The sequence below is a fragment of the Puma concolor genome, chromosome B4 (genome assembly GCF_028749965.1).
Source record: "Puma concolor isolate L17-30 chromosome B4, mPumCon1.1.hap2, whole genome shotgun sequence".
Taxonomy (NCBI): domain Eukaryota; kingdom Metazoa; phylum Chordata; class Mammalia; order Carnivora; family Felidae; genus Puma; species Puma concolor.
In genome coordinates, this window is record NC_141673.1 from 11,762,029 (window position 1) to 11,787,614 (window position 25,586).

The 25,586-nt window shown below is 54.3% G+C and overlaps 1 protein-coding gene across 1 annotated transcript in view; it reads left to right on the forward strand.

Annotated features, from left to right (window-relative positions):
- MYH9 (myosin heavy chain 9) overlaps positions 1–25,586 on the forward strand; it is a 93,223-nt gene that overhangs the window by 17,840 nt on the left and 49,797 nt on the right. The window contains exons 2-3 of the mRNA XM_086712376.1: positions 13,253–13,604; positions 18,939–19,095. Of these exons, the coding sequence (XP_086568502.1) occupies positions 13,272–13,604; positions 18,939–19,095 (490 nt within the window). The 5' untranslated portion in view covers positions 13,253–13,271. The remainder of the gene's footprint in view (positions 1–13,252; positions 13,605–18,938; positions 19,096–25,586) is intronic.

Genomic DNA, 25,586 nt, shown 5'->3' on the forward strand with positions numbered 1-25,586 from the left:
CCCCCCGAAGTGGGCTGTGTGAGGGCAGTGCCGTGACTGACTCATTATGAGCTCAGTGGCGACACAGACTTCTTGAGAGAAGAGGCAAAAAGATTGTGGCGAGGGGGGCCCGCAGGCCCCGGGGCGCCACCAAGCACCACACTCCTCCGTTAGCCTATTGTGATCCTCACAATTGTTCTGTGAGTTGCGCAGTGCGCTGACTACACTGCAGAGCTGGGACTGTCAGCTAGACCTGGTGGGGGCTGTACCCTCACATGCTCTCATGTACTCACAGCTGTCCTGAGGGGGAGCTGGTCGCACTTCCGTTTTGTAAATGGAGAAATTAGGGCCCAGGGGGCCGAGTCAACGAAGCAGAGTTTGTTCTGTTGGTTTAGTTAAGCGATGGGTCTGGAATTCCTGGGCCAGCCTGGCTGCCTCCTGAGTCGGGTTCCTTCTCAGATGCCTTCTGGGAAGGTCATGAATAAGTTATCACCACTTGGAAAGGCTTGTCTCCTTTCAGCGATGAAGCTCATTATCAGAGTCCATTTGTATGAAACGCTTGATCAATTCAGGAAGATTGTGTTGACCCCTGGCCAGTCATGTGTCTCTTAGAAAGGGATGAATCAGATTTGACTGGAAGGGTGGGTGAGGAGGAGGAGGGCAGTGATACGATCCGGGAGGCCACCTGTCCCCAGCTTCTGCTGCCTTGCCTGCTAAAGGGGGAAACAACCAGAGAAGGTGCAGGGTTATCGATCTTAGCGTCATGCCCTCTGAGAATGGATGGCAGAGAGTCTGGTGTTGGATGCCTGGACTTTGGACCTTTTGGGAGACTGTCACCTTCCCCGTGACTCCGGGTCATCAGTATTATGCTGCACTTCCCTGTGTCAAGCAGCGGGGACCCCGTGGTGACTGGGCCCCATCTGTGGCCTTAGAGCCCTCGGCTCAGCAGGAATAGGGTTCAGATGGCTGTTGGTGGTAGTGGTTACACTACTCAGTGCTTTTTTGGGTTTGCGTGCGTGCGTGTGTGTGTGTGTTATTTAAACATCTCTCAGAATAACAGGCTGCTGTAGGCCTGGTAGGCCCTGGACAGAGTGTTCTTCAAAAATTGTCTTTAGTTTCTCATCTCGGGTTGCATTTCTCAGCCGGCATGATGTGGACTCAGGAAACCAAGCGCACTGCACTTTCCCGTTGAGACAGTGGCCGTGTAATTACATCTTTTCAGTATGGTTATTTTTCTGCATTGGGTTTCAGCAAACTGTGCTCACGTGCTCGAGGAAAGAAAAGCCGTCCTCTCGGCAGAACCAAAGGGAGGGAATAACCCCTCCGCCGCAGGAGTCCGAAGGGTTCAAGTTCCCCTTTGTGCACATGCGTGCCGCCTAGGCCTAGCCAGGTCTGGAAGGTGGGAGGGCAGGGTCAGTGTGTTCAGGGCGCATTCCTAAGGGGAGGGCAGCTTCTGTCCACCTTGTCACACCTGGGGGCGAGGCTGGTGCTGATCTGTGCCCGGCAATTTGGGAGGAGACACTGGCCCAAGATATCTTGGTTCTCTTTGCAGTCTCTCCGGGTAGGCGAGGCACGTGTGTGGTCTCACTACGCAAATACCGAACAATTAAATGCAAAGTCAAGGGTCCAGTGCAGGTGACGTAACTGCAGATTCGGCCAGGGGCCTGAGCAGAAGCTGCTGATGTGCTCCCCCCACCCCGACATCAGACAGGAGGGCTTGGGAGGGCTAACTTGGGAATGGTTGTTTTCTTGGACGGCCAGGCCCCCAGAAGACGCGACGTGAGCCTTGAACCCAAGTGTGTTGAACAATTCAGTTCACTTCCACAAGCACTGAGCGAGGGCCCTCTCTGTGGACCCTGGGCTTGGTCAGCACCTGTGTATGGGGTCAGGGGGACAGCCCCTGACTCCAAGGTGTGTGAGGGCCAAATGGAAGGTGGGCAGAGAAGCAGTGTAGTTCTGGTATAAGGCTGGTTTTGCTGGTATCGGCCTGGGGAGGCAAGATGAATAATCTCCTGGGGTGTTAAGAAAGGCTGCTGGGCTGATGGGAGAGGAACGGGTCTAGACTGGAGAGTGTCTGGCAGGGGACAGGAGAGGGGGGACTGGAAGGACAGTTGGGAGACGTTGGGTGCAGGAGTTGGTTGGGCTGTAAAGGCCACGGGGACCTTTCTGTTTAGGCGGATGGGCATTCTCAGTGGCAGAATTCTTGAATGGAACAACAGGGCCATCTTCTTGCTCTGCTTTCTGGCCCGATTGGTGGATTGATTCATTCATTAAGAATGGATCTTGTGGGGCGCCTGGGTGGCTCAGTCGGTTGAGCGTCCCACTTCGGCTCAGGTCATGATCTCGCGGTCTGTGAGTTCGAGCCCCGCGTCGGGCTCTGTGCTGACAGCTCAGAGCCTGGAGCCTGTTTCAGATTCTGTACCTCCCTCTCTGACCCTCCCCCATTCATGCCCTGTCTCTCTCTGTGTCTCCAAAATAAATAAACATTTAAAATATTAAAAAAAAAAAAGAAGAATGTATCTTGTGGCCTGGAGGACAGGGACAGTATCGTAGAGGAGGTGACCCATCTGGTCTGTGTGACATCATCATGCCCGAGATCCGTGCCCAAGGCGCTGTGGCTGGAGAGGCCCTGGAAAGCTGGGCTTCTTACTTAGGTGGAAATGGCTGCGGGGGGGCTTCGAGTCCTGCTTCTCCCCCGGCCAGGCTTTTTTGTCAGAGGGTGAGATCTGTGCCTTCATTTGCCCCTGTCTTGTGACGTTTTACCACTTTCTCCCTAGCCCTGTCCTGGGGTTCTTCCCTCTCTCTTAGATTGGAAACCCCCCTCCTGGCTAATCCAGGCCAGTTTGCAACTGATCACTTCCCATGGCCCGTCCAAGTGATCTCTTTAAAATACAAATCCAGTGATGTCACCCTCCCGCCCCCCCCCCCCCCACGGTGGTAGCCTCCCCTCGTCCCTAGCTAAAACCCACATTCCTCAACGTGGCTGATTAGATCCTAGGTAAGCCGCTGTGTTACCCCCTCTGCAGCTGCTCCCTCCACCTAGCCTCGTGCACCTTCTGTCCTTTACCTAGGAGGACGGAACGTACAAAATGCTGGTGTCATTTTCGATGGTCTGGCTTTGTTGGACGCAGGGCAAAGTCAGAATGATCCCAGGCCCTGCCTTCCGTAGTCAGGCAGGTGTGAGCATTTGTCAGTGTTTCCTGGGCTCTGAGGGGTCCTGGGAAGCCCCTCCATGTGGCCTCTGAGGAAGGAAGGGTAAAGGGGGGTGGTCTGTGGGGCTCTGGTGCTAAATTCCTCTCTGGCCTGTCTCTAGTCTGGTTTTCTTATCTGCTAAGCATCAACACAGGCTTGGGTTGGAATACAGCTCATGGCAACAAGTCCCAGCTTCTTCTGTAAGCAAACAGCATTCCTGAGGCCGGGTGGGGGGGGAGGGTAAGGGGGCCCATCCTTCCCAGTCCTCAACAGCTTCTGCCTCCTGGGCTCTGGGCCCCGGGAGGACCCTCCCTTCCCCCTCCCCCTCCCCCTCCCCGGGGAGACCGAGCACCTGTGGGTGGGCGGCTGCGGTAAGGTCGGCCCTCGGTTGGCAGAGTGACTGAGTCCTCCCTGTGGATGACTGTTCCGACAGCCCCGGCGTTTATGCAGGGCGGCTCCTGTGTCCATTATCTTGTTTGAGCCTGAGAGCCAAGCAGCTGCTCAGTGCCAAGCCAGACCCCAATTCAGCCCTTCTGCCGTGGCACATCCCACCCGCCCAGCATTTCCCAGGCCAGCCCTGAGGAACGTTTCTCCTGCAGGATATCCCAGGGTACTTAGCCCGATTGGACACAGTGAAACGGGGTTCCGTAACTGCGGGCTCCTCAGGGCACTCTGTGTGCATCGTGACTGAAGGAGGGCAACGGGGAGGCGGGTTTCCAACCGCGTTTGGCCACGAAACCCTCTTCCTTCGTGCGAAATGACTGGTTGGGAGACACTGCACTGTGCCATGTTGTTCTCGGGGGATTGGTGGAGCCTGGAGAAAGAGTCACCAAACTTCTGGCAACTTCTCATAGGCCCCAGGTGTCCTTCTAGGGAAGGATTAGAGCTAATGAGGTCAGGAGGACAAGATGGGGGAGTTCTTACTCGGTGTCAGAGTCTTTCCTGGGAGCTTGAGTTGCAAGTCCTCTGATACAGAGTTTTTTCTTCTCCCTGTAGAGTCTGGAAATTGAGGTGACAGCTTCAAGGTTACAGGAATTGGGGGCACCTGGGTGGCTCAGTCGGTTAAGCACCCGACTCTCAGTTTCAGTTCAGGTCATGATCTCGCGGTTTTGTGAGTTCGAGCCCGGCGTTGGGGGGTCTGTGCTGATGGTATGGAGCCTGCTTGGGATTCTCTGTCTCCCTCCCCCCCCCCGCCCCTCCCCCTCTCATGCTATCTGTATCTCTCTAAATGAATAAATATAAAAAATTAAACAAACCAAAAAAAAGATTACAGGAATTGAGCGGGGGATTCAAAACCAGGTCTGTGTGATTCCAGATCTGTGCCCATTCCATTCCATGACAGAGCATTACGGACTTGTCTCGGGATTCACAGAATGGGAGCTGCACATCACAGTGGTTTTTTTCAAGTTCCATCTGTGCAGAATTGGTACCAAAGATCAGCATTTACAGCACAGCACTTGCTTAGCAGACTGAGTGCCCCAGGAGAGGCAGGAAGGGCAGCCCGAGGTGGCTTCACGGGTCCTGATTAGGGAAGAGGCCACGCCACACCAGCCAAGTCACTTCTGGTGTCTCTGGTGGTAGATGGTAGGTGCCTCCACCTTGGTTCATCAGGAAGCACTAGAAGGTTCCAGAAAACTGAGGTGGTTTATTCAACCTCCTGCAAAGCTTCTGGGGACCAATAAATTATTTTCACTCCTATTCTCATCGTGGATTGAAAGCCCTGGTGTGCTTTCTTTCGCTTCTCGTTTTGGGAATATAAGAACTGGTCCATTAATGGCTTGGGTTTTGCAGCAGTGAAGCAGCTGGGACCTGGGTGCCGCCAGCTCGGGTCTCCTTCCTCATTCCCGTCAGCTCTCTAACCCTCTGGCCCTCTGCACAGCTCAGGGAGATTTCCCACCTTTATAGAAACCTCCTCTGTGACTCCTTCCTCCTCTTTGCCTTGTTCCTCATACATTCATTCTGGAAACCTTAACAGCACCTGCTGGGGTCAGGCATTGCGCTAGACGTTTGAAATCAGCCGAATGAGACCTGCCTCCTGTGCTCAGAGGCAACGGCAGATCCGACAGTTCAGCCGTGTGATGGCTTATGGGAAGTCCTTTCGTAGTGACAATCCGGGAGGGCCCTGCAGAGGACGGAGCCTGCGCTGAGATTTGAGAGAGGAGGGCTTCTGGTGCAGAGGAGGGGGCTCGAGGAGAGCGAGCTGTGAACAGGACTTGGTTATGAGGAAGGGCTGGAGATGAATGGGTGTGATCACGAAGGGCCTACTCAGCCTGCAAAGATGACATTTTATTCGGGAGGAGGTGTGGAGCCGTTGAACTGTTTCGAACTGGCGAGTGATTATCGATAGAAGAGGATATAGCACGCATAGAAACGGGGCTGCTGAGTCATCCTGAAGGCAGCAGGGGTATGGATTGGAAGGAGGTAGAAGCCCCCGTGGAAGGCCAGGAAGGAGGCCGCTGTGCAGCCTGGAAAGGAGGGGACGCAGTCCTGGAGCAGGGCGCTGGCCGTGGGATTGACAGAGGGCTTTGCTAATCCATCCGAGAGGAGTTTACAGTGATCGCCTTGGGCGACCAGGCCGATGGTGTCTTTCCCAGAGATGGAGACCCAGAAGGGAGTGCGGGTTTGGGGGGGTTCAGGTGTCCTAGTACCTGTGGGTTCTCCGGGTGGAGGCATCGACTGGTGGGCAATCGGACGTATTTGAGGGGGTTTGGAGGAGGTTTCTGGGCGGGATACATTTATCTAGGTATCATCCTTGGGATTAATCCTGATTTGTCGAAACATTTCAATAAATGGCATTTGATGCAGTTCCCAGGTGAGTCAGCACAGCCATGTGAACAGCCCCCCAGAGCGTGGTTACTGCCTGGCTTCCGTGAATCACCCGACCTCCTCCTGCCAGTGAACTTGATTGTGGAGCGGCTGCGCTGGAGGTCCTGGAGACTTGTGCCTTGCCTGGGGAGGCACATCAGCCTCCTTTGCCTGATTTCTTTCTTTCTTTCTTTCTTTCTTTCTTTCTTTCTTTCTTTCTTTCTTTCTTTCTTTCTTTCCTTCTTTCTTTCTTTCCTTCCTTCTTTCTTTCTTTCTTTCTTTCTTTCTTTCTTTCTTTCTTTCTTTCTTTCTTTCTTTCTTTCTTTCTTTCTTTCCTCTTTCTTTCCTTGACATTCGGGAATCTTTATAGTCCAGTAATGAGTTCAGTCAGGTCAGATCCCTTAAAATACAGTGTATTACAAGGGCAGTCACTCCTTGGTGACCGTGCCATCCATAGTGGTCATCGTTTGGGTCCTGGGAATCACTTTTCACTAGGGACTTCTGTTTTAAGAAGTGTCCACTTCAGACTCCAGAGAGTATTTACAAAGCAGAACTTTGGCTTCTGTGCAACCTTTGCTCATGCAGCTCGCCCTTAAATCAGTGGTTCTCGACTGGGGGCAGTTTTGCTCCCCCAGCCCCCATCCTGGGCAATGTCTGGAGACAGTTTTGGTTGTCACAACCAGGGGCAGACTGCTACTGTCGTCTAGAAGGTAGAGGCCAGAGACTCTGCTAAACATCCTGCACTACACAGGACAGCCCCCACAACAAAGGCTTACGTGGCCCCAAATGCTCAGGGTGCTGAGGCTAGGGAGCCCTACCTTAACTGATCACACCGTTTTACGGTTTATGAAAGACCGCCCCCTCTTCTCCCTGGGCTTGAATCCTTCTCTACCAACTCTTCCCCTCCCCCACCAATTCTCGTCCCCTCTCCTAAGACCCAGTTTACATGCCATCCTTTCCATGGAACTCCCTGGTGCTTTGGGTTTTCCGCTGAACGACCCCTTCCTCTCTGTTCCTGCAGCGAGTTACATGTTCCTTCATCTTTCTCCACCGAGTCTCATGTTGGAGCTGGCCGTTTGCATGGTCCCCCCCTCCGCAGCAAATGTTCCACAGTGACAGACATCCTGCCCCATTGTTGTGCACATTTAAGGAGTGTACGTTGAATTAAACGGCCTCGATAGATAGGGAAGACAGCATGCACGGTTGAGTCAGAGAGGTGGCATGCGCCCAAGGCCGCAGAACAAATGCTTCCTCGTCATCCATACGGCACATCTGTGTATCGGATGCCCGTCGTGCAGCAGCGTGCAGGACAGAAGGAAACCAGAGTGCTTGCTTTTTGTCCACTTGTGGTCCCCTTGTCCGGGCTGCATTGCCCAGGTTGGCTCTTTAACTAGTGGCATGGGTGTCTGTCCTGTCATCCCACTACATTATAAACTCCTTGGGTCCTTTATACCTTTGTCATGATATTTTTGCAAACAGACCCTCAGTATGTATTGATTCATTGAATAAGTAAATCTACGGGGGTTGACGATTTCTCTCTTTTTTTGACGCTTACGTATTTTTGGGAGACAGGGGGAGATAGAGAATCCCAAGCACACTCTGTCAGCACAGAGCCCGATCGATTGCAGGGCAATCGGGCAATGCACGAACTGTGAGATGGTGACCTGAGCCCAAATCAAGAGTCGGGCGCTTAACCGACTAAGCCACCCAGGAGCCCTGGGGTTTGACAATTTCTCTATCATTTCAGCAGCTGCCTTCGTAGAGCCTTTTGGTAACAGTGGAACTCAGGCATCTTGATAGTTTCACTAACGCCAAAGCAATGGCTATAAAAACAAAGAAAAGGGACATGTTCACCTGGGCCCTCTGGGGTGGGGGTGGGGACAAAGGATCAGAGGGGCCTTCTTGAAAACATCAGTGATGAACCTGGAACAGGCTTTCAGTGTTTGAGTTGAGCCCACCGGGTCTCTGAACTGGAACCTTGGCTCAGAGAACGGAAATAGCTCACCCAAGGTCAGACCCCTAACCCTTCTTTTAGTGTCAGCAGCTCAAGAGGGGACTGTGACGCGTTCCTGCTTCAGACCAGCACCAGGAGGTGGGATTTGCAGCCTCCAGTCGGCAGGATCGGCGTCCGTGTCCCTGGTTTGCTTAACTGACCAGGGGGTTCTTAGTTTGTTTTCTCTCTAGCCAGCACCAGAGAGCTCACAGGGAAGGCAGTTGCGGTGGAAGCCGAGTGGGTCTGTGTTTGAACCTGGGTTTTGTGACTGGTGTGGGCCTCATTTCCCTCACCTGCGGGGATGGAGAAAATGGAGAGCTTATTCCCAGGCCGTCACACAGGGTAGCTTTGAGACGGGTTGGGAGAACTTGAAGCCCTAGGCCTAGAACCTGGCCACGGAAGGCTTTACACAAACCCCGTTGTTGAGGAATCGAGAAGCTCCCGGCAGAATAAATTCTGTCTTTTAGGGGCTAGCCCTTCCTTTCTTAAACAAGTATACAAGTAACTAAAAAGAGAACCAAGCAAAGGGCAGGAAGGTAGGGGAGAGAGGGGGTCCTTGGGAAAAAAGGAAAGAGTAAAAAGGTCCAAGTGGGTGTTCAGGGGAAAGGGGAGAAGGCAGATAGTCAAGGAATTCCACTTTGGGTTGAAAGCAGAGGTTTTTGGTCAACCTATTTACTTTCAGTTTCATCATTTCCTGTGAGTCCTAATTTAGCCTCTGGTCGTGTCCTCTCGATTATGGCCTAAAAAGGCAACTACTTGGGTTTCTTGGCGTTGTACTGGCACCCGCAGGAAGCCAGTGTGGAAAGGGCCGGCCTCTGCCGGATCTGATCTCCAATGGGGAAAGCTGCCTTCTTTTTCCTTAACTCCTTGCTGGCCTGCGAGTCCCACAGATTTCCAGAATTTCCTGAGGTTCCCTAAGCTGAACCACCGGCCTTACTCCTGCAGACAGTTTTCCCAGTGCTGGCTTGGTGGCCGCCGCATGGGGACGCTGGTCATGGGACCGAGCCCGTCGACCCTGGGGGAAAACATTTTGAGTCGTACCTGTCAGGGCCATAACAATGCCTGGATGTTCCCCTGTTCCAGTCACTCCACTTCTGGGAATTGATCTCAAGATGGTCCACCATACAAGGAGAAAACCTAGTGCGTGGTGGTTTAAAAAAAAAAAAGTCACTTTGGAATATCCTGCAGCCATGAACAGTGTTTCTCAAGGAGGCCCTGCAGCCAGCAGTCCTGAATTTGGGTCCTCGCTTCCCCAGCTGTGTGTCCAAGTGGGATTACTTCCCTCTCAGAGCCTCTGCCTCATCACCTGGAAAATGAAGCGTTTGGAGAAAATGATCAACAAGGAAACTAATGGCCCAGCGGGGAAGTGGTTATAGTAAATGGGAAAAATCCACAACGTGAAACCCCGTGCTCTGCCTGTGATAATTAAAAGTCTCAAGTGTTTCTATGAACAAGGACCGGAAGGACCATAAAAGAGACAGAAAACTGGGGTGCCTGGGTGGCTCAGGTGGTTGAGCGTCCGACTTCGGCTCAGGTCATCATCTCATGATTCATGAGTTCGAGCCCCGCGTCGGGCTCTGTGCTGACGGCTCGGAGCCTGGAGCCTGCTTCGGATTCTGTGTCTCCCTGTCTCTGCCCCTCCCTCGCTCACTCTGTCTGTCTGTCTCTCTCAAAAATAAACAAACATTAAAAAAAGAAAGGGCAAACTGATGGGGGGGGGGTGGAGGATCTCAGGAATGTATGGGGATATTTGTCTTTCATTTTCAAAACTTTTATATTTTGTATAGTTTTTACAAAAGGGGCCACTCAGCATGGTCCCAGGCTAGGGAGGGGAGAAGTGGCCACATGCCTCCCTAGCATCCCTTCTTTTTTTTTTTTTTTTTTTTTAATTTTTTTTTCAATGTTTTTATTTATTTTTGGGACAGAGAGAGACAGAGCGTGAATGGGGGAGGGGCAGAGAGAGAGGGAGACACAGAATCGGAAACAGCTCCAGGCTCCGAGCCATCAGCCTAGAGCCTGACGCGGGGCTCGAACTCACGGACCGCAAGATCGTGACCTGGCTGAAGTCGGACGCTTAACCGACTGCGCCACCCAGGCGCCCCCCTAGCATCCCTTCTTTGATGCCCCTTTTCATCCCTTCCTTCCTTCTGTTCATCCTCCTTCCCTTCGTCTCTCTCTCTCTCTCTCTCTCTCTTTCTCTTTCTCTTTCCCCTCTTCATTTCTAACAGCTCTTGACTAACGGCTTAGTCCATCTGTGCCCTTAGAGTTGACCGTCCCCTGAGTGCATCGCTGGCAGCCCTGTTGGGACCCGAGGGTGCCTTCACCTGACTCAGGTGGGCACCGGAGCTCAGCTGCGGTCACCGAATATGGATATTCTTGTTTGCGCTGGCGGGAGGGCTTTAATAAACCCCATTGTTTGTGGTGACCTGTGACCCCCACCACTGCCATCCAACCCGCGTATTGACCTTGGCACTGCTGCTGACCCACATCACTCCAGCAGAGCAGTGACACCAAATGGCTCTGTCCCCGGCCTGGCCAAACAGGGCTCAGCTGCGTTTCATGAAAGTTCTGCTCAGAGAGGGGCACGGAGGCCCACCTACATATAGGGTGCCCACCTGTGTACTCGGCACCCCCAGAGGCAGAGAGGGGCAGCCCCCTGTGTTGGTCTAGCTCTGAGGCGGTCACAGCGTGCCCCCCTCTCTTATAGGAAGTGCGGCTTGGCCTCTAGGTCTCTGGTGGCCATTGGGGGTAGACAGTGCTGCCCCGTAAGCGCCCCCTTCCCTCCCACTGAGGCCTGAAGGTAGGGCAGAATGAGGGGCCAGGTGGAGTGGTCCCCTGCCAGCGGCTGCCATGTTCATGGCCGGCCAGTGCACACGCACCGGTGGAAGACCAGGAGGGCAAGAATGTAACAGTTCTAGTGCGCCCTGCTTTTGGACTGGTCACGTGGTCCACACAGGGAAGGCTCCCTCAGCCTCCCTGCCTTGCCTGGTAGAGCCCAGTAACTGTGTGTTGACCGCTGTGGAATGTATTCCCCCACACACCCCGTGTCCCACTCAACTTACCGATTGATCCAGCTTCAACTCCAGCCCGACTTCTTCCGTGGGACCCTAGGCACAAGTGTGCTAAGGAGACCCCAGGCCGGGGGGCCTGGTGGACCCATGACTGGAAGGGGGGACAGTAGGCAAGTCACTGGCCCTCTTGGAGCCTGTTTCCTCATTTATAAATTGGGGATAATAAAAGCTCGTTTGCAGAGCGATTGATGGTGATGCAAGGTTGATGTTGGTAGGTCAGGGACCTAATGACTGTCCCCCTTTCCCTTCTTCTCTTGGAGGGATCTCATAAGAGGGCATGTGATAGATATCCTCGGGTGTCTTCCCTGGGCTGGGTTAGGAGAACTCTTAACCAGCAGCAGACTTAGGATTTGGGGGGACAGGGTTCAAGTGAATCCTTCTTACGTATTGATAGGAGATTATCTTGTCCATTTTTGGTTTGAACTTTGCAAAAAGGTTGAGACCCAGCAGCCCGCGAAGCCGTGTGCTCTGTGGTCCTTGCCAGTCCTCGGGCAGGGCAGTGGCATGAGGGGGAGACTGGCTTCGGGAGCCTGGGTCCTGAGACTGGGGAGGCTACCTGGCCAGTGGTCAGATGGATGGCACAGAGGGACAGGACAGCTGATGTTTACTCTGGCAGAGGGAAGCCTCCGATTTGCTTGAATGGCCTGGCCAGTGTGGGAACCGGGACAGCCGGAACTAAGCTGGTGAGGCTGGGGCGTGCAGGCGGCCTAGACCCCAGCCCCACATGGAAGATGAGGCCAGGCCGTCCCTTCCTGCCTTGTGGACTGCTGCCTGGCTCTGGGCCCTGCGTTCTCTCAGGGGGTGGTCCTTGCAGGTGGATGATGCCCCTGGTCCCCCAAGAGGGGCCGCAGGGGTTTGCTTGGCTGGGAATGTAAACAAAGCCACCGGCTGGGGTTGCTGGGGGAGGCTGCCAGGCTCTGTTCCTTGGACTTGCCTTCCCTCCTGTGGGGGCTGGGAAGAGAGCAGATTTCCTGGAAAACAACCCTTTTCCTGGAGCGTGTCCAGGGGAGCCCCTTAGTCTTGATCTGGAAAGCATTTAACGAGCCCAGATAAGGCCTGGGCGGCCCAGACTTTTCCTTTTGTTCTCTCTGTCCCAAACCTCCAGCCTGGGGAGGGGGCCTTGACCTCACAAGGGAAAGGCTTTCCTGCGTTGTGAGCTGGGCAGTGAGCTTCTGGGCTGCTCCCCTGGTGGCTGTGGGCTGGCTCTATCTCGGCCCACGGTTTCGGAGTCCTGCGTTCAGAGTCCTGAGGGCCCCAGCCTGAGCCTGTGAGCAGGAATAAGCACTGCGGTAACCGTGGAAAGGCCACGGGACCGGGAGTCCTGAGTCCTCCCTGGGCGACAAGCCCCTGAACCTCCAGGAAGCTCCCGGATCCTCATCTGTAAAATGGGCTGAAGCACATGTCTTACCCACTCTGCAGCGTTATGACGAGGATCTTTGGAGACAGCAAAGGGCGTGCGAAAGCATTTCATAAACCATTAAGCCACACCGGTGTGAGGGGCTATTGTTTCATCTTTATTTTGCAAATGAGTTTAAAAAAAAAAAAGACACACATGTGCCTCAGTTCTCCTGGACACAAATGGTGAGGGGTGCTTTCCGCGTTAGTGCCCCGGGAGGGAGGTGTTCTCGCTGCTCATGATATTTCCTGGAGTCCGACTTTTCTTTTCCCCTGATTTCTTTGGGCTGTATTATCAAGATGGAATTAACATCTCTTGGCCACATGTTTTTTTTTTTGTTTTTTGTGTTTTTTTTCCCTCTTGGTGGAACTCCGTGAAATAAAAAGTTTTTTGAACGGACAACTTCCATTACGTGCGGTCGCACTTTTTGCCTTTTTGGGGGGCTACTGGGAAACTTGTTTTCGCGGGAGGTCCTCTTGAGCTGCGTGGTCACTTTCCTGCCTCGGCAGGTATAGCACAGTGACTATGGTTGCATCTGTCTTTGAGACTCAAATTACACTCGTCATCCGGCACAGCGGTCGTTTATAGATTTGTTGGTTGTGGCTGGATCCTAGGATATACCTTACCATTGGTTTCTCGCAAGATCTCTGACAACCTGTTTTTTCCGTCATGTACATCTTTCTCCCAGTGCCTCCCAGTTGCAGAAGTTTTGCTCTGCTCTAATGCCGTGCCGTTTGCAAAGCTAGGAGGTGCTCAGCGCTCCTCATGTGGCTGATGTGGCTTGTACCTGACATTTTGTCCTTGTTTGTCCCGCAGGTCCTGGCTGTAAGTCACCATGGCTCAGCAAGCTGCTGATAAGTATCTCTATGTGGATAAAAACTTCATCAATAACCCGTTGGCCCAGGCCGACTGGGCGGCTAAGAAGCTGGTCTGGGTGCCTTCTGACAAGAGTGGCTTTGAGCCCGCCAGCCTCAAGGAAGAGGTGGGCGAGGAGGCCATCGTGGAGCTGGTGGAAAACGGGAAGAAGGTGAAAGTGAACAAGGATGACATCCAGAAGATGAACCCACCCAAGTTCTCCAAGGTGGAGGACATGGCCGAGCTCACGTGCCTCAACGAAGCATCGGTGCTGCACAATCTCAAGGAGCGTTACTACTCAGGGCTAATCTACGTGAGTGCGGGGCCGGGCCCAGGGCGCAGGGGGCGCGGGAGGCCCGGGTCTGTCCTGGAGCGTTGGGGGTCTTGAAGAAAGCTGCGGTGACATCCTCCAGCTTTGGCACGCGAACATCCTAATGGAATGTTGTCGCGGCATTATTTCACCTTTTCACGTAGCCCGAAACACGACAGGAAGCCTGTTTGAGACCACACATAGGGAGAACATCATGATGTATATGTGTGGGGGCCCACCCACGGGCCTTGGTCCTCAGTCTCGGTGGGGACAGGAAGGATAGTTCCTTCTAAAGCAAGGCACTGCCATGCCCTGGTTTCCCGCCTCGCTCCTTCCTCCTGCACCTCCTGGTCCCCTTCCCCCTCCCCATTTGCTCACTCTCATTTTGGAACCTCCACCATCTTGTTCTTTTTAGAGGCCTGTGGGTGTGGCTTAGTTCCCTGGGGAGTGTGCTTTGAGCGGAGATGAGGACTTGAACCTTTGGTCCGTGCCGCTTGGCGGTGCCCCTGCCCTGCCAGGCTTAGGGTCCAGAGAACAGCACGTGTAAAGGGCCCGGGGTGTGCAGCGAAGGCGCTGTCCCTTCTCTCTCTTTTTTTTTTAACGCTTATTTATTTTTGACAGACAGAGAGAGACAGAGAACTAGCAGGGGAGGAACAGAGAGAGGAGGAGACACAGAATCCCAAGCAGGCTCCAGGCTCTGAGCTGTCAGTTACAGAGCCTGACGCGGGGCTCGAACCCACAAACCGTGAGATCGTGACCTGAGCCGAAGTCAGTTGCTTAACCAACTGAGCCACCCTCTTTCTTCTGGCTTAGCAGGGCTACCTGTGCACAGAGACAGCTCCTCACCATAGCGTTTTCCCGTCTCCTGTGTAATAGGCTGCAAGGTCTTTCAGTCTTAGGGTCACAAAAGTTATTGCTAATTTCTTATTTCTTCTGTTCAGTGTCCCAGGTATTTCCTTCTAGTTTTGTCCCAGGTAGGGAAGAACTACCTGGCTCTTATTCCTAAAATAGCTCCTTGTTTAGGTATGTTGTTATGTTTACCTTGGCCTTCTTGGTCTTGGAGCTGAATGAAACAGTTCTCAAAACTTTGTTTGAATTGGAGGAAGAAAACATCTCGAGATGCTTACCACCCTCTCATTTCATAGATGGGAAGCCCAAGCCTCAGACCCAGGGGTCAGCTCATGATCATATACGCAATACAAGGAGGTGCTGGGCTCCTCCTGGCACACGGATGGCGAGTGGCCCCCACAGAGTCGGCCATTTTGTTTTCTATACAGTTTCAGGGTGACCTCAGCACATGTTTCCACAGGGCACTTGCCCTGCCATCCTGGACTGCTACTTCCGAGTGCCCTGCCACGTGCCAGAGTCCTCTGTGAAGTCCCAAACCTCTTGGATTGATTGCCCAGGAGTTCTGACCGGGCCAGCCGCATGCCGGGGCTGTGTTACCTTGCCGATTGCTAAATCGGTCCATGATAATGAAGTTCTTATGTCCTGCCGTTGAAGACCACCCCTTGGGGATGGGCCTGATTAGTCAGGAGCTACCAGAAAGGAAATACACAGAAGCGTCTTCTTGGAAAAGTCCTTTGTAGGCCAGCTTAGCCCAACCTGCTGATACGGCAGGTGAGGAGAACTGAGGCCTAGAGGGGGCAAGGGCCCAGTGCAGGATCATGCATCCTGAGACTGGAGCTCGGGGGTTTTTGACCCTCAGCCCAGCTATCTTTTCCTTGGTGAGAATGTCGTATGGACAGAATTAAAAGCCCCTGTCCCTAAGGATATTAACCACTGGAATTCAGAATTGGCGACTGGTAGAAAAACAGGGGGCCTCTGAGAAAGCATCGTTTGTCTGCTGGGGCAGCTGGGAGCCAAGTCCTATTGTCTGAGAGTGGGACGCCCCCCAGGCAGGCTCCACAGCAGATCGTGCCCACTCTGCTGTGCCCCTAAGCTGACACAGGCTCTGCTTGGTGAAGCAGGGCGATGAAGGTCACGGCACTTGGGGCCTCCAGGTCCTGGTTCAGATCCCTCCCCCACCACACGCCGCGGCTACGAGGAACCCCACTTCCTCGCAGGCGAGGACTCATGAGTGTGTGAACGCCAGCCAGCACCTGGCTCACGGCAGGGTCCGGACTGTGCCGCTGCTGCCGTTTGTTCTAAGTGAAGGTAGCTGTTCCTCTGCGTGGCCTTTGCTGGGGGTCTCTGTTCAGCTTGTGTCCTGCTAGGGATTTGCCGAGTGCGACACACATCAGGGGGGCGGGGCCTGCGCTCGCCTGCCTTAGCTGGCTGCAGTCTTCTGTCCCACAAAGGGAAATATTATTAAAGCGGGTTCAATGATGGTTGCTTCGTTTCTCCTCCGCTAGCGTGGGTTTCCCTCTGGAGGCAGGCAGGACTCTTTGGTTGGAGGCGTTCACTCCTGTTTCTGTTGCCTCCTGTGTGCCTCAGACCGGCCTCTTCCTAAGCATCCTCCCCGGAAGAGAAGTCCATTGTCTCCGCAGTCGCCCTAATGGGGACCCCAGCAGGTGCAGAGCTGTGGGGGGATCGGAGCCGCTGGGCAGGGGATGCCGCCTCATTCACAGTCAACCTCTCTGCACACGACGCTCCAAATTGCGACCGGGGAGCCTTTGTGCAGCATGTTCGCCTGGCATTGTGGGCGGCGTGGCTAATCCTGTGCACAGCTGCTCTGTCTGTTTCCTTGGGGGGTGAGGCCCCGGGACAGGGGGCGGCTGGGCACAAAGAGCCTCTGTGGCCCGTGAATGGAGCAGCTTCCTGGCGTAGCCATGTGGGAGCAAAGCCACTTGCTCGGTGTCCGTGCCTCCGCAAGCATCGAGAGGGAGGCTCGCCATCAGGGCTCCTTCCTCCCACCTGAGCTGCTGGGCTCACGGCTGCTGGTTTGATGGGATTAGCCCAGAGAACTTTGAAGGTCTCCGGAGAGAACCGTCCACAGGACCATCTGCCCACCCAGCTGTCAGAAAGCCTTGTCCCGGGAACCCCTGGTCCCCTTCTGCTGTCATGACCAGCTGTTTGCAAACATCTGGCTCGGAGGCACGCCCTAAAAGTGTGGCCATGTGTCCTTGGCTTTCATCGGGCCGAGTTCCTAGAGTGTGGGTTTTCTCAAACCCCAGGAACAGAGCTCAATTGTTTCTGAGCTCCTGGGATGACCTCACTGCTCCCTGGCCTTATCTCATCCTGGCCCGACAGTCCCATGGAGGAAAAACCAGAAGTCCCCTGCTTTCCTCTTATCTTCCTGTGATACCCGCGCTGCAGGTGGCCCACACCACGTGTGGCCTTCTCTGCTTCGGAGCTTTCCTGGTCCCTTGTGAAAGAGTCGTTGGAGGGAAAACAAATGACTGATTATCCCAGGAAGAAAGAAAATTGAGGGCCCCGAGTCCCCGCCTCCAAACAGAAGAGGCAGCCAGATGCACTTGGTCCTTTCCAAACTTGGCTGCTCTTCGGCCTGCAGACCACTGTGGGTTACTGGGTCCCTCTGGAGCTCCGCTTTTAGTTTCATCTTATCTTGGAGAGAGTGAGCCAGCCTGTGCACCGGCAGGAGAGGAGCAGAGGCAGGGAGACTGAGAGTCTTAAGCAGACGCCATGCTCTGCGGGAGCCTGACACGGGGCTCGATCGATCCCGCGACCCTGGGATCATGACCTGAGCCGAAATCAAGAGGCGAAGGCTTAACCGACTGAGCCACCCAGGCTCTCCTGGAACTCTGCTTTGAGTCTTTAACTTCTGTTTGGAAAGTCCACGTGCCATAGCCCTTGGCCGCAGCTGGAAAGGGCTTTGTCCTTGCGACTAGTTCCCGTGTGGAACCTGTCTTGGGGTTCAGCCACAAGACCCATCTTCCGTTTTGGCAGGAGCGGAGAGGGCAGGGCGGGATGGGGCTGGGTTGACACATAGCACAGTGCCCTGTGGGTGTTGGCTGCTATTGGACCGAGGGGCACAGCCGTGGACAGTGAGGGTGGAGGCCACTTGTAATGAGGAAAACAAAAAGATAGGAGTTCAGAGAACTGGCCTCTGACCGGGGAGGTCTGGCCTGGGGAGGGGGAGGGGGAGGGGGACACCAAGGGCTGCTCCCAGCTTTGTGGTTAACTGCTTCATGGCTTTCAGCTGTCACTCAACAGAGTCAGGGCTGCAGGTGTGTGTGAATCACAGCTTTGCGTGGCTGCTTCTGGAACTCTGGTGTGTTGTCCTCGGAAGAGGGGGCTTGGGCTGCGTCCCCCCCCCCATCTGAGCACCTACCACCTGGGTGGCTTCAGGAGTCATGCCCAACTTGTTCGGAGTCTGTCTTTTTTTTTTTTTTTTTTTTTTTTTTTGGCCCGGGAGACAGATCTTGGAAGACAAAGGAGCAGGTTATTAGAAAAAGAATTAGTAGTCACAAGTTAACACGAGTTTACCTTAAGCCCCTGAAGAAAGACAGAGCTGTCTGGCCAGTTGCCACTGGACCCTGCTTTCCTGACCTTCTCAGAGCTCTTCTCCAAGGCCTTCCTGGGTGCGTGCCAATCCTGAAAACTGCTCAGGGAGGCATAGAGTCCGGCTGTCCCCACTTTACAGATTGAGAAATAGAGGGAGAGGGCGGTTAAGAAACTTGGCCCTTGCTGGGATTTGAACTCAGGACGGCTGACTCTGGGGTCGGATTTTAATCCCATCAGGTCAGACTTGGAGTATTGGGTGTATTTTTGGGTGCCTCACGTGAAGGGTGTTGGCTAATCGGGCTCCCCCTTCTGAGAAGACTCGAGTCTTGGAGAAGGCTCACGGGGGACATGAAAATGGTCGAGTTTTTGAGGGATGCTCACGTGAATGTCTCTAGACGATTCGAGAGGGAGAGCTGTCAGCGATATACTAGCCCACAAAAGGTCTGGTCGGGGTTTTCCCGATGCTGGAAAAGTGTAGGCTTGCCTGTCTCCCCGAGAGTCCTTGAGGGCGTAATACGTTGTGTTTCTGCACAGTTTGCTTTTGCTGCAGCCCGGTTCTTTTCTCTCTGTGCATCTCGTGACGGCAGACACATCTCTTATTGTCCCTGGATCTGAGTTTTGTCACTGGACTCGTACCGTCTGCGCAGCTTGCCATGGCTCTTGCCCGAGGCACCTGCTCGTTGGCGCACAGAGCTGGCAGCGGTCACGCCGTCGGGGGAGCACCCTTGCTGAGTGAGCAGAGATGGTGCCGGTGCCCGTGCCCCCGCAGCGGGCCTGGCAGGGCGCGGCACAGAGAGTTAGGGCGTCCCGGGGTGCCTTCACAGCAGCCCGAATCCGGGCCTTGGTGGCAGATAACTTTGCCACCCAATTTGTACCCCCTTGAGAATCAAGACTGCCTAACCCTTTCCTGTTTGCTGCTCTTTTCTTTAGACCTATTCAGGCCTGTTCTGTGTGGTCATCAATCCTTATAAGAACCTGCCCATCTACTCCGAGGAGATCGTGGAAATGTACAAGGGCAAGAAGAGGCACGAGATGCCCCCCCACATCTATGCCATCACAGACACTGCCTACAGGAGTATGATGCAAGGTGAGTGCCTTGACCTTCCCTGTGGCTCAGTCTTCATGTGCAGCCTCGTGGACACCCTTGCAGGTGCTCATCCACATTCACGGTCACAGGGATCTAGGGCCTGGATTGGCGTTGGTGATGGCACAGTGCATCGTGGAGGTCTCTGAGCCAGTGTGAGAGCCGAGGCCAGTGGCTATCAAAGGGCATGTTTATATGTTGAGAGAACATTCTAGAAGCTCTAAAAATAGAGTTCCTAGTTATCGCAATTTCTCATTCTTGTCAAGATCCTCTGTGCCAGTCTCCTCATTTACAGGTCCCTTCTACCAGGTACTGCTTTTTCCTCCTCGTTTTTCATGTCTTTTCTCTTGTTGCTTCCTCACAATCTGGAAACGCACTTGAGGTTTTCTTTTCTTTTCTTTTTTTTTAAAGTTTATTTATTTATTTTGACAGGGAGAGAGAGAGGAAGCATGAGCAGGGAAGGGGCAGAGAGAGAGGGAGAGAGAGAATGAATCCCCAGCAGGCTCCGCACTGACGCGGGGCTCGAACTCACGAATTGTGAGATCATGACCTGAGCCAAAGCCCAGAGTTGGACGCTTAACTGACCAAGCTACCCAGGTGCCCCTTAACTTTTTCTTATCTTTAAGAAACAGACACTAAGTCTCTCTTGGATTCTGCACCCCCCCCCCCCAGCTTGTGTCCACTCTCTGTCTTCTCACACTGGAACTTGAGAGAGGAAGTACCACACCCCGCTGGCCCTAGCACTTCTCCACTCTGACAAAGGTTACTCTCCCTGTGTTGCTGTTTCCACAGCTCTCGCGTGTTCTCATCTTACCTAACCTCTCCCCAGTGTTGGACAATCTTGACCGGCCCTTGTGACAGCCCTTCCTTCCTGTGTGACCCTCTCTCTGCTTCTCCTGATCTCTGGCCCCCCCTCCGCGCATCGGTGTTCCTCATGGTCTCACCGCTTGCTCAGCTGTTCCCCTGGATGACAGACCCATCCAGTTGAGCGCCTTGACCGGCACATTCTGGGAGAGGATCGGAACCGTCGCCTGATTGATGCTGGCCCTTTGCTCCTGGCTGCCATTTCTCCGTCTACCCAGCCACCCGCGCCCAGCGGTTCCTCTGCTCTCCTCTCTCTCTTTCTCCCTCCTTTTCTCAAGTCCATTAGCACTTTCTATGGGTTTTATCTCTTCATATTTACGACCCCCTTTCCCCTCTTTCGTCCCTTCGCCCTGACCTCAGTTCTGGCCTCTGCAGGGTTTTGCCTGCACTGTTGCTGTGACCTCTTAACCTTCACTCTTTTTTTTTTTTTTAATTTTTTTTCAACGTTTATTTATTTTTGGGACAGAGAGAGACAGAGCATGAACGGGGGAGGGGCAGAGAGAGAGGGAGACACAGAATCGGAAACAGGCTCCAGGCTCCGAGCCATCAGCCCAGAGCCTGACGCGGGGCTCGAACTCACGGACCGCGAGATCGTGACCTGGCTGAAGTCGGACGCCCAACTGACTGCGCCACCCAGGCGCCCCTTAACCTTCACTCTTTTTTTTTTTATTTTTGGGACAGAGAGAGACAGAGCATGAACGGGGGAGGGGCAGAGAGAGAGGGAGACACGGAATCGGAAACAGGCTCCAGGCTCTGAGCCATCAGCCCAGAGCCCGACGCGGGGCTCGAACTCACGGACCGCGAGATCGCGACCTGGCTGAAGTCGGACGCTTAACCGACTGCGCCACCCAGGCGCCCCTAACCTTCACTCTTAATAGAGCCCTCCCTCTGCTTTTGACAGAGGGTCATCTTTCTAGAATGCATATCTGATCAGACCCCCTGATTCAAAATCTTCAAAAGTCTCGAAAAGGCTCCTCCGTGGCCCCAGAGGCAACTCTGCAACCCGCCAGCAGCATGCAGTGCCCTTTGTCATCGGCTTTCCACTGCCTGTGACTTTCCTGCTATGGGGACCTCATCCGTTTCTCTACCAGGGCTTTCTGCTTCAGGCCACCTGGCCCGTGCCAGCTGCCTGTAGTGCCTGGCAAGTCCCTACTCCCTTGTGAAAGACCAGACTGAGGCATTCCTGCCCTCCAGGGAGGATGTCTGGACTAGATTTGGTGATCCTTCATTTGACTTAGGTGCTCACAGACTTGTTTTTCCCTCCTAGACACAGACAGGGCCCATGTTGCCTTTATATTCTCGAGCTTAGCCAGGTGCTTGGCCTATGGCGGCATGTCAATGTCATTCTGAGTCAAGCCCAACTTCCAGGCCGGGCTGTATTCCCAAACCTCATACTGATAGTGCTTTTCCAAATCCGAATACACGCGCCTGCCTGTTTCCTTTAAACTTGGCCACGAAGCTGGGCAGTGGTGATAGAGAACCTTGCTGTATTAGCAGCTTTATCTGTGGCATAGTGGTTTGAAGGGGCGGCCCGCGGGTCTGTCTCGTGTCGTACACATAGTTGTTGTGGGGAAGGCATTTCATTGCCAAGCTCAATGCATTCTGCAGCACGTACGAGTTTGGCCTAGCCTTTGGCTTATGTTTACATCGATGAACATTTCTTGGGGAAACCAGCCCATTACTTTTAAAGTGGGATGTCTGTTTTAAAGTGCTAACTAAAGCAGTCTGGTGGGAGAACATTCTGTGAGATTCCAGAAGAGCCTGAGTCTGTGTCTCTAGAGGTTATGAGTCAGTTTTCTCCTAGCTGTCTTAATTGGCCCAGTGCAAGTTCACCCCAGAGTCTTCCTGAGCTCTGCGTTGCTGAATTAGGGCACATTCCCACACCCGGATCCTGGATTTGAACGGTTTTCTAGCATGTGGCCTTCCTTTACTTTCGGGCAAGCCATTGTGGCAAGGGCAATGTCATGATGTGGAACGTGGCACCAGCAGCTGGGGATCCTTAGAACTGGACTCCCAGCCTTTCTTCCCATGTCTTGCGTGACTCCTTCCTAAAGAGATTTGCCCAATTTTTATCCAGCAATAAAAAAAAATTGAGGAGCACAAGTCAGCTCCATAGGTTGGAGATAATTGAAAACCGGAAAGGGATGTCCAGGAGGCTGGAGCTTTCCTTCATGTTGACCAGGAAGCTTTGGCCCTAACAGAATGGTCTTGATAGGAAGCGAGGGGCTTCCCAAATTACGAGAGCAAGTGGGTGGGCGTTTCATCCTTTGGAGACCAGGGATGCCAATCCACTGCGGGCCCAGGAAGACAGGGGCCTTGGTGCTTCTTTTTAACGATCTGCGGGAGTTCAGGCCCACGTAATTTCTAACCCTCCGTCTGAGAGGTTTTCCCTCACCTTCTGCGTGATGCTGGACTCGCTGCAGCCCTGAGCCCCCACGGTGACCCACTGAGAATATTTCCGAGTCCCTTTTCGCTGGGCACAGCTGACCTGCCAAGCAGTTAGCCACAGGTCTCTTGTTCTTGGAGCAGAGAGGAAGTTACTTAACAGGACTCAATTATGGACAGTGGTACCTCGGGGTCAGCGGGCTCTGAGATGAGCTCCTTGGCACTGGGTTTGGGGGAAAACAGGGTTGTTCTCTGCTACTCACCTCTTAAAAGGCACAGCCAGATAGTTCCTTTTCTGCTTTTTCCCTAAACAGGAACTAGAAAAAGGTTTCCTCCCTGAGCTGCCTGTGGCTTATGACATACTAGCATTTATTCTGCAAAATAGGGTAGTTGGTGGCTTTGTCTGGGGACTTTTATGAGATGAGCTCTTTGCCTGTTCCCGGGACCTCCCTGCCTTTCATCTCTTAAACGCTCTGGTTTGCCTCAGTCCTATCGTATGCCTCTTGTCCCGCAGTTAGTATTAGTGGTGTCCATTTTCACTTTCAAGAGCAGCCCAGTTTGGGTGATAAATTCTATGGTCACCCTACCTATTTGTCAGAGTGAGCCAGGGCTTCTCAAACTTGGCAACTCTTGACTTTGGGGCCGGGTAATTCTCTGCTGGGGGTAGGGGGCTGGTCCTGTGCATTGTAGATGTCTAGCAGCAACCCGGCCCCTTTGTACTAAATGCCAGCGGCACCCTCCCTCTCCATTGTGACAACCAGAAACGTCCCCAGACTTTGCTACTAGATGTTCCCTGGGGGGCAAAACTGCCTGCACTTGGGAACCACCGGACTGAGCCCTGCAGAGTGGTTTTATTGAGTGTCGGCTTCCGTGGGTCAGTAGTGCCTCCGCCTTGCCAAGGATCCAAGACTCAATGCCAAGGGATGCTGCTGGGATTGATTAGTGCTGTCTGCCGTGGGCACAGGATGGGGCATGGCAGCCTTTGGCACCCTGGATTAGTCTGTGGAGAGAGGAGGTAGAAAGTGCCGGAATACCAAGAGGTTTAGTGCATTACTCTGGCACTGGAGACCCTGGCAGTCCAGGCGGAAGGATAGGATGTGTTTGCATGCAGACATCTGGGGCCGTGGCTGTAGAAGAAGACAAGCTGCCACCGTGTCCGATTGCGCGGCTGCAGCAGGTGTCCTGGGAGTTCAGGGGAAAGTGTGGCCACCCAGGCCTGGGGTGGTCGGGGAGGGACCGGGGAGGCCGGCTCCTGCGGAAAGGCTGGCAGGTGTGCGTCAACAAGTGGTTACAGTGTAGCCCAGACGTGCCTGGCAGTTCTGTTTGTTTTAAGCCTCGACCTTGGGTTTAATTAAAGTTGCGGTGACTTGGTCGGTTCACCCTCCCAACCCTGGCTTCTTTTCCACGTATGTTGCCGTGGCCATGAATGGGTTCTTCCTGCCTCAGGGATTGAGCCGGTCCTTGGTCCTCGGGATTCCGTAAAGGGCCGCTGGACGAGAGCATGAACCCCTTGCTGGGCAGGTGATAGCGCTGTGGGGCATGAGGGCACGTCCCGGGGCAGGAGCAGCACGTGGCCTGTTGAAGGCGCCATGGGGTTGGGAAATGGCACCCCGGGCTCCCGGCAGGACCTGGCGTTCCGGGCTCTCCCTCTGGGGGTCAGGCTGTGTGCGTGTTCTTAGGGGAGAACCGACCAGTGAAAGAATCTGACTTGAGCGCAGCTCTCTCCCCAGCGAAAGCAGAAAACCTCTTCTGTGCCGATTAGGTAGAATGCCAGGTCCGGTTCGCTTTCGGTGACTTCATGGTATTTTAATGAGCTCCCAGCGTGTCTGGGGGAGTGGCAGTGGGGTCTGCTTTCATTCCAGGCCTAAACTAATCTGAGAACTATTTAACCCTTTGCTCTGGGCTAATCCCACCTCTGCCTCTCAAGCTGCCCGGAGAAGCGGCTGGTGCCCCAGCAGCTGCTCAGAGTGTCCGGCGGGTGTCCGAGCGCCCTCGGCGGCAGACTGACCTCCGGGGTGACCCAGGGGTGGAATTCTAGCGCTGTCTTCGTATGTGAGTGTGATCCCTGTAATTCACCGGTGAAGGGACAGGCCCAGAGATGAATGCTAACTGACTTGCCCAGTCAGCGCCAGAGACCAGGGCCTCCTGATTCCGTCCCCCCCGTCCCGGTGCCTGTCCCCCAGGGGCACCATTGCCCCTCGCTCTCTGGCTGGCATTTGGAGGACTTCTGTGTGTCTGGCTGGCTGGAGGCCCTCGTTCCTTCTCCACACTCTCTCTGCCAACTGCTGCTGTTGAACTCTCTGCTTTCCGAGGCCTTTCTGAGGGGAAAAAAGCGCCAAGCGGGGGAGGCGCTGGGGAAGTGTTTCGCGGGGACAGGGAAACATGACCGTGAACACACGCACCGGGACAGGCGGCCGAGGAAACCACAGATGGGATGACTCCACTTAAGCAGGAACGTGCCGGCCAGGGGGCTCGGGCCCTGCCAGAGAAGCACTACCGTGCACACAGAGGCCCCCGCCAGCCGCAGGGAGGTCTGGGGCCAGGCCCCGAGTGCCCACGTGTGGTTGCCTTCCCCACGGGCGCGTGCCCCCTGCCCGCAGGTGGTCTCTGTGCACCAGACTTGGGCCCACCTGGAGGAGGTCCCGAGAGGCAGGTGAATGAACTTGAGGAGGAGGGAGAGAGCCTAGCACAGAGCAGGGAGCCTTGCCTCGCCTTAGGGCTGCGGGGCTGGTGGGGGCGGCTTTGACACAAGACGCGGCACGGGTCACCCATGCCAGCAGCCTCAGCTTCAGGAGGAACTCGTCTTGTGAGCCAGAGGTGTGGTGTGGAGAAGAGCGGCTGGGGTTGCCCTCGATTTGGGTTCCTGACTGATGGGGGACTGCTGTCACTGAGCCTTCCTCCTCTTGTCTGCCTCTTGGCTCAACGAAAACGTACGTGGGGTGGGGGGGGTGGTTTGCGGGGATGAAACGAGGGGCCTGGCCTGCAATCAGTTTTTGACTTCACCGTCTCTGCCCTCCACGTCCTGCATTCTTTCCCTCCACACTCCCACTCGCTTAACGGAGGTGATCGCCAAATGCTCGCTCCAGGGCAGGCTTCTTAATCTCCTCCGAGAGCAACTCGGGAGAGTTCAGGCTCTGGTAGCAGTGTGCATAGGAAGTGACTCGTCAAAGCCACCTTCCCAGCAGCGGCCGCAGAGCACACAGGCGTGCGCGGGCAGACGCGGTCTCCGACTTGGCCCGTCTTGT